The following is a 13,002-nucleotide window of genomic DNA, read 5'->3' on the forward strand; positions in this document are numbered from 1 at the left end:
TAATAATAATAATAATAATAAAAAGGTTATTGTGACTTTTTATCGAGTTTACATCTCACAGATCTGACTTTAGAAACTCTCAGTTGTGAGTTATAAAGTCATAATTGTGAGATATAAGCTCACAATTCTTACTCGTTTTCCTCAGAATTGCATAATATAAACTCACAATTCTGACGTTTTTTCTCTCGCAATTGTGACTTAATAACTTGCAACTGCTGTTATGAAGTCAGAATTGTAAGTTATAAACCCACAATTCTGAGAAAAAAAAAACTCAACTGCAAGGTGTAACAGGACTCCAGGGAAGCGTGTAAGATCCAGAAGCGAGCTTTATTAAACAGATCGTAGTCAAGACAGGCAGGGTCAATCTCCAAACAAACAGTGAAACGTAGGCAAGACAAAAGCGAAATCCAAATAAACAGGCAGAGTCCAAATACCGGTGAGCAGTCCAAAAGTGACAAATAAACAAGGCAATGGAACTAGGCAAAAACTATGGCAATGAACTAGACAAAACAATGGCAAAAACAAGGCAAAACTATGACAAGAAACAAAACCGTGAAAATAGCAAAACAAGGCAATGAAATAGGAAAAACGCTTGGTAGAGTCTGCACAGGCAAAACAATACTTTGCAGGGTCTGTTTGCTTTAGGCCTCCTTATATGGCCACCAAACAGGAAGTAACCAATGAAGCAGCAGAGGGAGCAGTAACAGTCAGTCCATGGGTGAGGGCTCCCTCTGCTGGCGTGGCATTACAGAATCGCCCCCCCTAGGAGCGACCCCTGGCGCTCAAGCAACAACAGTCCAGGAGGGTGGGGGAACAGAGGCAAAACAGGGGGTGGGACGGAGGGCCAGGTCCGTGCAGAGGAGGTGGGCCTGGATCGTGGAGCAGGGACAGACAGTGATGCACTGGAGGACCTGGGCCATGGAACAGTGGCAGACAGTGAAGCACTGGAGGACCTGGACCGTGGAGCTGTGGCAGACAGTGGAACCTTGGAGGATCTGGACTATGGAGCTGTGGCAGACAGTGGAACCCTGGAGGACCTGGGCCGTGGTACAGTGGTAGACAGTGAAACCTCAGAGGACCTGGGCCGTGGAGCAATGGCAGACAGTGGGACACTGGAGGGCCTGGGCCGTGGAGCAGTAGCAGACAGTGGAACCTTGGAGGACCTGGGCCGTGGAGCAATGGCAGACAGTGGAACACTGGAGGGCCTGGGCCGTGGAGCAATGGCAGACAGTGTACCACTGGAGCAGAAGTCCACCATGCTTGATTCGGAGGAGCCTGGAACCATGGTGGAGCAGGGAGAGCCTGCAGCCATTGCGGGGCAGGCAGAGCAGCAAGCCATGGCGGGGCAGGCAGAGCAGGAAGCCAAAGCGGAGAAGGCAAAGCAGGCAGAGCAGGGAGCAATGGCAAGGCAGGCAGAGCAGGCAGAACAGGGAGCCATGGCAAAGCAGGCAGAGCAGGCAGAGCAGACAGGAGCACAGATATCCACAGTGGAACTAGTGACATCCATAGCAGAGCACAGGGTTCATGATTAGCCTCCTTGGCCGTGACATGGCAGGCAGAGAGTTCATGATAGGTCTTCTTGACCGTGACATGGTGGGCAGTGAGTTCATGATAGGCTTCTTTGGCCGTGACATGATGGGGAGAGAGTTCATAGGAGGACGCCGCCCCCATAGGAGGTTCTGCAGCCGGAGCCACCACCTCTGGGGGCATTGGCGCAGACTCGTGGTCAAACGTGGCAGTGAGTTCATGAGTGGACGCCGCCTCCTTTGGAGGATCTACAGCATAAGCTGACACCTCTGGAGGCATAGGCTTGGATTCATGGTCAGATGTGGCAGTGAGTTCATTAATAGACGCCACCACATTAGGAGGTTCTACAGTGCATGCTGACACCTCGGGAGGTATTGGCGTAAAATCTTGGACAGACGAGGCCTCTGGAGCAGACTCGTGGACAGACAAGGCCTCTGGAGCGCAGTGTGTGGCCCACACGCTCAAAATGGCAACAGCCATTACAGGCAGCACAGTAGATAGTGGGATGCCTGCCGGTCTTGAGGGTGTGGACGCTGTGGACATGTGGCTTGGGAGCGTGGGGTCTGCGTGGCTTAGGAGCGTGGGCTCTGCGTGGCTTGGGATGTCAGCTGATACATGACGGGGCTCTGGGGGGTCAGCTGATACGTGACGAGGCTCTAGGGGGTCAGCTAAGACGTGACGAGGCTCTAGGAGGTCAGCTGAGACGTAACGAGGCTCTGGAGGATCAGCTGAGACATGGCGAGACTCTAGAGGATCAGCTGAAACATGACGTGGCTTTGGAAGGTCAGAGGGGACCTGGTGAGGTTCTGGCAGGATGGCCGTGGCTTGGCAAGGCCCTGTACTAACAGCCATGTCGTAAAGAGGTGCTGTTAGGAGCGCAGCTGTTTCTTGACTTGATTCAGGAAGGTCTGTCGTGACTTGACTTGACTCAGGGAGGCCTGCCGTGACTTGACTTGACTCAGGGAGGTCTGCCATGACTTGACTTGATTCATGAAGGTCAGCTATGACTTGACTTGGCTCAGGAAGATCAGCTGTGACTTGACTTGGTTCATGAAGGTCAGCTGTTGCTTGACTTGACTTTAAAAAAGCAAAACAAGGCAATGAAATAGGAAAAACGCTTGGTAGAGTCCGCACAGGTAAAACAATACTTCGCAGGGTCTGTTTGGTTTAGGCCTCCTTATATGGCCACCAAACAGGAAGTAACCAATGAAGCAGCAGAGGGAGCAGTAACAGTCAGTCCATGGGTGAGGGCTCCCTCTGCTGGAGTGGCATTACACAAGGCATAACCTCGCAATTCTGAATTGCAACTTTATTTCTTAGAATTGCAACTATGTGTGAGTTGAGTTATAAACCTGCAACGACTTTATTTCTCGGAATTGCAACTTTATTTTTCAGATTTGTACGTTTGTTTTGCAATACTGACTCTTTTTTTTCAGAATTGTTTGTTAGTGAGTTTATATCTCACAATTAGTGTTGTCAAAAAGCACAGTGTTGTTTTCGGTACTGAAAATTAAAAAACATCCATTTCCCGCTCACATTTTTAAAAAACCATCTCAACAGCACTCAAATGTGAGCGGGAAATGGATGTTTTTAAAATTTAGGTACCAAAAAGTACTGAAGAGGGTACTTTTGACAACACTACACACAATTCTGAGCTTATAACTAGCAATTGCAAGTTTATATCACAATTCTGAGAAAAAAGTCAGAACTGAAATATATATATACTCGCAATTGCGAGAAAAGCCAGAACTGTGAGATAAAAAGGCGCAATTACCTTTTTTAATTTTTTATTCAGTGGCGGAAATGAGCCTCCATTGGTTAAATTTATAAAAATTGTTTTAAAAAGCACATAGTGCCATATCATTTTAAACTGTCACAATGACCATCTTTTTTCAGTAACTCACTATATACTTTCAGTAACTCACATGTCATACTTTAATATGATGACATGAAGCGGCTGGAGGTTAGCTCCGATGAAAACAGATTAGCCCACATACAGCTCCTGATCGGGTCAAAGTTCAGAGGATTTTGTCCACAAAATGATAAGAGCACACATTATTCATTTAACACATTATTTTACTATTTCACACACATTATTTTAATGTAAGCGCCGAAAGCCATGCTCGATTTCTCTTGTCAGTGTTTGGCATGAAATGCAAGGCATGCAGTGCCGGACACAGACAATTTTGCTGGTGCTCAAAACAAGTACTTTACAGGAATTCCTTAAAGGAGAAGTCCACTTCCAGAACAAAAATTTACAGATAATGTACTCACCCCGTTGTCACCCAAGATGGTCATGTCTTTCTTCAGTGGTAAGGAAATTATGTTTTTTTTTTTGTTGTTGTTTTTTGAGGGAAAAAAACATTTTAGAATTTTTCTCCATATAATGGACTGCTATGGTGCCCTGAGTATGAATTTCCAAATTGCGGATTCAAATAATCCCAAATGCGGTTGTAAACGATCCCAGCCAAGGAAGAAAGGTCTTAACTAGTATACTATACTATACTTTTTAATCTCAAACACCCGTCTTGTCTAGCTCTGCCTGAACTCTGTGTATTCTGATTCAAGACAGTTAGGGTATGTCGAAAAACTCCAATCGCATTTTCTCCCTCAACTTCAAAAATCATTTAAAAATCATCCTACGTCGCTGCAGAACTTGTGATTCAGTCTTTGCAAAGTGAACATGCAAATAAGATCAAACACCTAAGATAAAACAGCGATATAGGGCGATTCTGAAGTTGAGGGAGAACATGAGATGGGAGTTTTCCGACAAACTGCCATGAACCGGAACAAAAACAGTTCAGGCAGATTAAGACAAGACGAGACGATTGTTTCACTATATAAGACCCTTCTTCCTCAGCTGGGATTGTTTGAAGCTGCATTTAAACTGCATTTTGGAAGTTCAAACTCGGAGCACCATAGAAGTCCGCTATAGGGAAAAAAATGCTGAAATGTTTTCCTCAAAAAACATAATTTCTTTAAGACTGTAGAAAGAAAGACATGAACATCTTGGATGACAAAGCGGTGAGTACATTATCTGTAAATTTTTGTTCTGGAAGGGACTTCTCCTTTAAGATTATTGCTGTTACTGTGGCAGCCAACAACAGCACCGCTTAACCATGCACACATTTTTAGTTACACTGACAAAGTTTTAGTTTAGTTAATTCAGTCGATCTTTTTACCCCATTTAACATGGATTTCTATGAAGACTGGAACACAAGCACATCCATCATGGCGGCGCTCATTGGTTATTTAGTAACTTTCTTTTTTTCAGCAGTAACATTACAACAGGATGTTTGAAGTGAATGCGGCAACAGATAATCAGCATTTCCAGCAGCTCTTAGGATATTTGATAACCTTAAGACACCATCTCCATTCTGAGCCAGGTTTGCAGATCCTGCAATTGTTTGCTGTGCATTGTTCACCAGCCACCCATATGTTTCACACCCCCCTGTTGGTAGTGTACACAAGGTAACTGCTCAGGTTTTTCTTGTGATTAATTGCTGAGTGTAGTTTAGCCCAACCCGGAGCAGGAACACGCTGCTGTTCCATTCTCTTTCACCCTCAGAGAGTCTGCCGAGAACCGCTGAGCTTTCACAAGTTCTGTAAATAGACAAACCAAACACTGCAGCTTCTAAATATATCATGCCAGAGAAGTTTTTCTGATCATTTGTGAAAATCCAGGACAGACTTGAAAATGAGATGCAGATCGCTTTGTCTCCGCGGGTTTTAGTCTGTTTTTGGTGCGTTCTGTTGTCTCGATATGTACGTGGTCGGAAAAAGTCCTTGGTTTAGGGTTTGTTTGTGCGGAATTGTGATAAAAACGCTATCGGATTTTCAAAGGCTTTGAAATTCAGTGCAAAATTCCATAGTTAACTGAACGATTTATGTCTGCGTTTCACCATAGCAGCTTTTAATTAAGCGAAATGTGTGCGTTATCCAATGCAAAACTTTAAATGAAAGCCAAAGGGCTCGATTGTCGTATATAAAGCGTTCCTTACCCTCAGCCTGAAGATGGAGATAAACATAATTGACTCCCATGCTGCAATTTGGCTAGAGAGCTCTCTTTTTTGCACAAATCTTTTATAAATGGATGTAATTGATGAGTCAAACAGCATTGATTTCCAATACGCTCATTTGTAGTGCAGGAGAGTGAACAGAAGGGGGGCGAGTGAGGAATGGGGCAGTTGAAAGTGAGTGTTACTGATGGGCCGTGTGTGATTGGTCTGTCTGTTCTTTACACTGATGAGTCAGACGCTGCTTTGTGAATGATTTCATTTAGATCAGATTAAAGCTGCCTCTGACGGTTAATCTGGGAGTTTAGCCACTGCAATCATCAGGAATCATCTGATTGTCATGGGATTATGACTTTAGAGGGAAGACTAGGTCAGGCTGTGGGTGAGCGAGGACAGTCAAACACACACACACAAACACCCAAATGCTGAGACTGAGCTAAACAGCTTAGTCATGATGTTAGAGGTCAGGAATGAGGTGGTATATGCTCGTTTCTAAAAACGTTTTCTAAGGCAGACAAAACTCGAACATGAAACGGCATTTGCAACTCATTTTACTGTCAAATTATTACTTGGTGAAAGAGGATTTCAGCAAGAACTAGAAAGAATTGATTGCATACATTGGGAACTGATTGTTAAAATTGTGCAAAACAAGGGCTAAATAATGTAATATTTCAAAATTATATTTTAATATTATAATAATAATATAATAAAACAACTTAGGGGTCTGGTGTCTTATTTGATCAAAAATATTGTAAACAAAAACAACGTTACTGTAAAATATGGTTAATATGGTCATTAAAATGAATGTTTTCTGTTTAAATATATTTGAAAATGTAATTTATTCCTGGGATGCAAAGCTGATTTTTTTTGCCAAAATCATAATATCTGAAATCATTATAATATGGAGATGTCCTGCTTAATAAATATTTATATATTAATTAATGTTAAAAACAGTTGTGCTGCTTAATAATAATAATTAATAATAATTTTCAGGATAATAGAAACAGCATTACTTTCAAAAAAAAGAAAAGAAAATTACAATTTAACATATATATTATATTATTTTAATAATATCGAAACAGGCTAAGTGGTGTCAGCAGAAAAGGAAAGTCAGTCATTTCAGAGATGTTATTACATAAATAATATATTAGTAATACATACAGTCAGAATTGCGAGTTATAAAGTCCAGTTTTGAGGAGAAAGACTGATATGTTCTCAGAATTGTGAGTTTATATCTCGCAATTCTGACTTTTTTTTTGCAATTGTGATCTTATGTCTTGCAATTCTGATGTTTTTCTCGCAATTCTGACCGTTTTCTCATAATTTTGATGTACATTTGCAATTATTGGGTTCTAAAGTCAAAAATGCGAGACATAAACTTCTGATTCTGAGAAATTAAGTCAGAATTGTGGGATATAAACTCGCAATTCTGTCTTTTTTCTCAGAATCGCATGACCTCGCAATTGCGAGTTATAAAACCAGTATTTCTAGATAAAAACTCGCAATGATAAAATTAGATTATGTGTTATTACATGATTATATATATATATGGGTATATTTAATGATTGCTGTAATTAATGATTCCTTGCCAAATAAAGTATTAATTTCTTTCACAAAAAAATAAAACAATTACAATTTAAAAATGTACATTTATATATACAGTATATCTGTAGAGAGAGAGAGAGAGAGAGAGAGAGAGAGAGAAAGAGAGAGAAAACTAGAGAACTGTTTTTATTAATTTTCATAAATCATGTTTTTTATTGTGTTATATTTAATAAGTCATAGTATTAAATATAAAAATAAACGATTACTGTATGTATTACTAATATATTATTTATTAGCACTAAGTCGTGTCAGCGGAAAAGGAAAGTCATTTCAGAGATGTCATTGCAAAAAAGAAAATATATGTGGATGCACTTTGGAATAGAGTTTTGGGATGTCGCTGATGCAATAGGCACAATAAGATAAGGAAAACTCTGTTTAAAAAAGAGTCAAATTTGTTTTATTGTCTTTAATTTGACACATTTAGATCCTCATCCAGATACTTTTGTGTGATCTGCTTTCCTATGATCTCTACTCAACATTTTCCTCACATACAATTTTCCTTTTTTCTCTTTTAGTGTGGAACTAGATTTTAAACTTCAAGAGGACAAACTGCAGCCCTTAATGAAGAGACTGTGTCCATTAGAAGAGCCGTCCTACCCCTCTCTGCCTTACACACACGAGGTGTTCACCTCCACACCCAAACGCAAGTCCAAGACTGAGTCCAAGAAGCATGCGCGATGGAAACTCTGGTTCCTCTAACGTATGGATTTGGGATCCCTGAAACCATCACGACGAGCAAATTCTTGTGGAATTTTGCTTGACTAATCAGATAATCATGGAGAAATGCTCACCCCGCTAGCCACCGTTTTGAAACATGCATCATGGGATCCACTGAGCGACTGGATTTTACTAAGGAATAACAGTTGTTTTCTAATCATGACCCTCTGATGAACCCTCTGAGTTTGGGAACTGCTGAATTCACCTGATCTCACGTTTTTCAATGGGATTACACAATGATCCTTAGGTTTAGTCAAGTTAGCAAGGTAAGACAGCAGGGATGCTTGTAGATGCGCTCTGTGTGTGTGTATGTGTGTGTTTTTTCCCCTGTGTTTAACTTTGAGATCTCTCTCTGTCTCTTCTTTCTACATTTATCCCATTTTTCTTTAGGGACCCTGCAGAGGCGACAAGAAACTTCAAAGCTAAACGCTAGTTTGCCACAAAACTACTTGGGAGCCGTACATCAAAGACATCTAATCAGCAAAGCACAAACTTTTGAATTATAAAGTAGATTTGATAGCTGAGATATACCTCTGTCTCTTTCCCAGTCTCACTTTCTTTTTCTTTCTTTCTTTCTTTCTTTCTTTCTTTCTTGAAGTCTCTCACCTCTTTAGTTTTAAATGAAAATTGATTATCGTTCTATGACAGAATAAATGAAATTAATGAAATTAAATTAGTGAGTAAATGCAGAATCAGATGACTGCATGCACTAATAAAATGATTTTGTAGAAATATTTTTCCTGAAAAATGTTGAGAATGCACAATTAGTATGTCAGAAATGGTCAGGCTGTGTATGTATGAATGAAAAAGGGTTTACGTGGTGTTCTCAAAAAGTAAAAATAATAATAATAATGATAATTTATGAAAATACAGTGATTTGTCTTTCAGTTATATACATTTCTGCATCAAATAATGGGCCGTCAATATTTCTGGAATAAGAAACATATTTACAGTAAAATTTTGATTTGCAGATGTTCAGGTCCGAAACTGTTTTCTTGGGAATATAACACTGTATTTACAACATACTGTAAAGCTAGGTCAGTTTTTCAGTAAATATATTTTTCAGACTTGAGAATTGGCTGGTATGAAAGCCTGTTCCTGCCACTGAATAAAAAAAAAATGTTATTGCAACTTTTTCTCTCACAATTTTCTTCTGTGATATAAACTCACAATTGCGAGACTTCTGACTTTTTCTCGCAATTGCGAGTTTTTCTCACAATTCTGACTTTTTTCTCAGAATTTTGATAAACTTGCAATTGCAAGATTTAAAGTCAGAACTGCGAGACATAAACTTGCAATTCTGATAAATGAAGTCATATAAACACAATTCTGCCTTATTTTCTCAGAATTGTGTGATAAACTCGCAATTGCGAGTTATAAAGTCAGTACTGCTGGATAAAAACTTGCAACTCGTTTTTTTCTCGCAAATGCGAGTTTGTATCTCACAATTCATACTTCTTCTTGCAATTGTGACCTTATATCTTGAAATTCTGACGTTTTTCTCGCAATTATGACCGTTTTCTCCGAATTTTGATGTACATTTGCAATTGTGAGTTCTAAAGTCAGAAATGCGAGACATAAACTTCTGATTCTGAGAAATTAAGTCAGAATTGTGGGATATAAACTCGCAATTCTGTCTTTTTTCTCAGAATTGCATGACCTTGCAATTGCGAGTTATAAAGCTAGCATTTCTAGATAAAAACTCGCAATTCATACTTTTTTCTTGCAATTGCGAGTTTATATCTCACAGTTCTGACTTTTTCTTCTCACAATTCTAACTTTTTTTTTCTCAGAATTTTGAAAGAAACTTGCAATTCTGAGAAAATTGCAAGTTGTAAAGTCAGAATTCTGAGGAAAAAAGTCAGATTTGCAGGAAAAAAAAGTACAGTTTTAAGAAGAAACAAAAGACTGATATGTTCTCAGAACTGAGTTAAAAAGTCAGAATTCTGAGGAAAAGTGATAAATCGCAATTCAGAAATGCTAGATAAAAACCAGCAATTTTTTTTTCTTGCAAATGGAAGTTTGTATCTCACAATTCTGCTTTTTTTGCTTTTTTACCTCAGAATTTTGATATAGTCTTGCAATTGCCTTTTTCTTGCAATTCTGACTTTTTGTGAACTCGCAATTGCGAGTTATAAAGTCAAGAGCTGTAAGATTATAGAGCTGCAAGACAATCCAGAGAAAAAAGTCAGAATTGAGAGAAAATAAGTCAGAATTGTTAGATTCTGTTAGATTCAGAATTGTTAAACTCGCGTTTGCAAGAAAAAAGTTGAAATTCTGACTTTATTTCTTGCAGTTGTGATATTATATTACAATTCTGAGAAAAAAAACTGGACTTTATAACTCGCAATTCTGACTTGAGGAGAAAGAAAAGACTGATATGTTCTCAGAATTGTTAGTTTATGTCTCGCAATTCTGACTTTATAACTGGCAGTTGTGAGTTTATATTGTGCAATTCTAAAAAAAAAGTCAAAATTGTGAGATAAAAAGTCACAATTACCTTTTTTTTGTTCAGTTGCAGAAACAGGCTTCCATTGGCTGGAGATTACAGACATTATGTACCAATGTGGAAAAAAAAAAAGAGAACACCTCTGTTTAGATGATGATTGTTTGGTGTTATATGGTGGAAAGTGCACAAATATAGAACACAAAACAATAGAAATAGTCTCTATACTATAAAACACACCACTCTGTTCAAGCTGACGTGTCATTTGCTCAATTAAATTTGAATATGATGGCAGTCAAGAAATCTTGTGCTTGTTTACCCACCTAAAACAAAATAATAAAATGATCACAACACACAAATTGGGGAGTATAATAATGCAGGTAACATACACAGGGCTATGTATATACAGTACGAACTGTGCTTAGCATTTTATTAGCTTTAATCAGTCTTTGTGTTAGATATTCACAAGTCTAATGTCTTCACTACAGTGCCAAACACTGTATTTAGCTGGTAGCCCAAGAACCTTCATACTTGGAGGGCGTTTTTGATAACTATAGGTTATATATTTAAAAGTAATAATATGTTCAAGCTAAAAAGAAAAATCTTTGGTCACAGTATCTTGTTGTTTAATTGGAGCACAGTACCTGCATATTCTTGTAGCATAACACAAATGCATCATTATACCTTGAGAAAGTGCAATTGATTTATATTGTGCAATATTACATTTTATACAATTTCTACCCACAGTGCATTTACAATAAAGAATCCGATGCAAAATATTATGACTCGACTGTCCTGTTGCCGTGAACGTTCTTTTAGCGTCAGACCAAAGGAGTGTGGGTTGCTTTGCAAAGTGGATTGCGGTGGTGATACTCAATTCATGAAGGTGATTGAATAGTGCTTTGAACAGGACTCAGCTGGAGGATGAGATGGTTGCAACACTTCTCTCTAAAATTGATTGGCTTCAGCTTTGGCGCACACTCTACAGACGTGCTCTGTGATTGGACGTCCTCCAGTAGAACACCTGCTGCCAAGATACTGTCAGTCACTTTGACTCAAGGGATGAAATATTCCTCTGAACTCTTTCTGCAAACATAACTAATGCAAACATGGCGAATGTAATTCTGCTGACCCGTCGTAGGGATATGACTACAAACAAATCTCTCCAGACTTTGCATGCACTTATTCTCTGATCAAACAGCCTTATTTTAATATTGATAACAGTTGCTGCTTAAGAGGATGAGCACATGGAAGTCATGACCAAAATGACAAGGAAAAACTTATTGCAGTCTTTCCAATCAGTTTCATTTTTTACAAGAACAACAAAATGAATTGTTCCTTAAAATGAGGCGATTTTATATTTAACGTAACAGAAACGTTATTTATTTATTTATTGTCTAAGTTGCTTTCATTATTTTAATATTCATTTAGAATTTTTTTACAATAGGTGTACATGAGTTTGTTACTTCATCAGTACAGATTTGGAGAAATGTAGCATTACATCACTTGCTCGCCAGTGGCTCCTCTACAGTGAATGGGTGCCGTCAGACGAAACAGTTAAAAAAAAAACATCACAATAATCCACAAGTAATCCACACAACTCCTGTCTATCAATTAACATCTAGTGAGATTTTTTTTTTTTTTTAAGAATTTAAGTTAAGGCATTTTAACTTTAAACTATCGCTTCTGACCAAAATACCATTCCAAAGTCCATAATAACACTTCTTCTGGTGTCTATTCCCTGTTTTCCTCTCACATTAACATCTGCCGACATATTTGTATAAAACAGTTTTGTAATGTTTGCAACTGTTTTGGAATGTGTGATATTTACAGATTTCCCTCCTGATTCAAATGAGTCAACTTTTGGAAAGCAATATTATGGACAGAGGACAAATATTTTAGCTGGAAGCAACGTTTCAAAGTTAAAAAAACGTCATGTTTATTGCAAACTTGCAGCTTTTTCACTTCTCAAGACATTAATTGATGGACTGGAGTCCACCATGTGGATTACTTGTGGATTACTGTGATGTTTTTATCAGATGTTTGAACTGTAATTTCGACGGCACCCATTCACTGCACAGGATTATGGAAGCCCATTTCCGACCACTGAAAATAAAATAAAAAAAGGTTCAGAATTGTGAGATATAAACTCACAATTCAGAGAAATGAAGTCAGAACTGCATGATATAAACTTGCAAGAAAAGTCATAATTGTGATATATAAACCTGCATTTGTGAAAAAATAATTTTTATCTCACAATTCTGACTTTATTTCTTGCAATTGTTTATATCACACAATTCAGAGAAAAAAAGTAAGAATTTTAAGAAAAAAGTAAGGATTGCAAGATATAAACTTGCAATTCAGAAAAAAATGTCAGAATTATGAGATACAAACTCACATTTGTGAGAAAAAAAAGTCAGAATTGTAAGAAAAAAGTTAGGATTGTAAGATATAAACTTGCAGTTGAGAGAACAGTGTCAAAATGGTCAGATACAAAAACGCATTTGCGAGAAAAAAATGTCTGAATTGCGAGGTTGTATCACTCAGTTTTGAGAATAACACTCAGAATTGCAAGATATAAACTCGCAATTGCGAGAAAAGTCATAATTGTGATATATAAATCTGCATTTGTGAGAAAATACGTTTTTACCTCACAATTCTGACTTTGTTTCTCGCAAGTGTGAGTTTATA

The 13,002-nt window shown here is 38.3% G+C and overlaps 1 protein-coding gene across 1 annotated transcript in view; it reads left to right on the forward strand.

Moving 5' to 3' along the window:
* Window positions 1–11,076, forward strand: part of insyn2ab (inhibitory synaptic factor 2Ab) — a 56,597-nt gene extending 45,521 nt beyond the window's left edge. The window contains exons 4-5 of the mRNA XM_051133523.1: window positions 7,664–8,131; window positions 8,256–11,076. Coding sequence (XP_050989480.1) covers window positions 7,664–7,847 — 184 coding nt within the window. The 3' untranslated portion in view covers window positions 7,848–8,131; window positions 8,256–11,076. The remainder of the gene's footprint in view (window positions 1–7,663; window positions 8,132–8,255) is intronic.
* The last annotated feature ends 1,926 nt before the right edge of the window (window positions 11,077–13,002 follow it).

Source organism: Labeo rohita, chromosome 17 (genome assembly GCF_022985175.1).
Source record: "Labeo rohita strain BAU-BD-2019 chromosome 17, IGBB_LRoh.1.0, whole genome shotgun sequence".
NCBI lineage: Eukaryota > Metazoa > Chordata > Actinopteri > Cypriniformes > Cyprinidae > Labeo > Labeo rohita.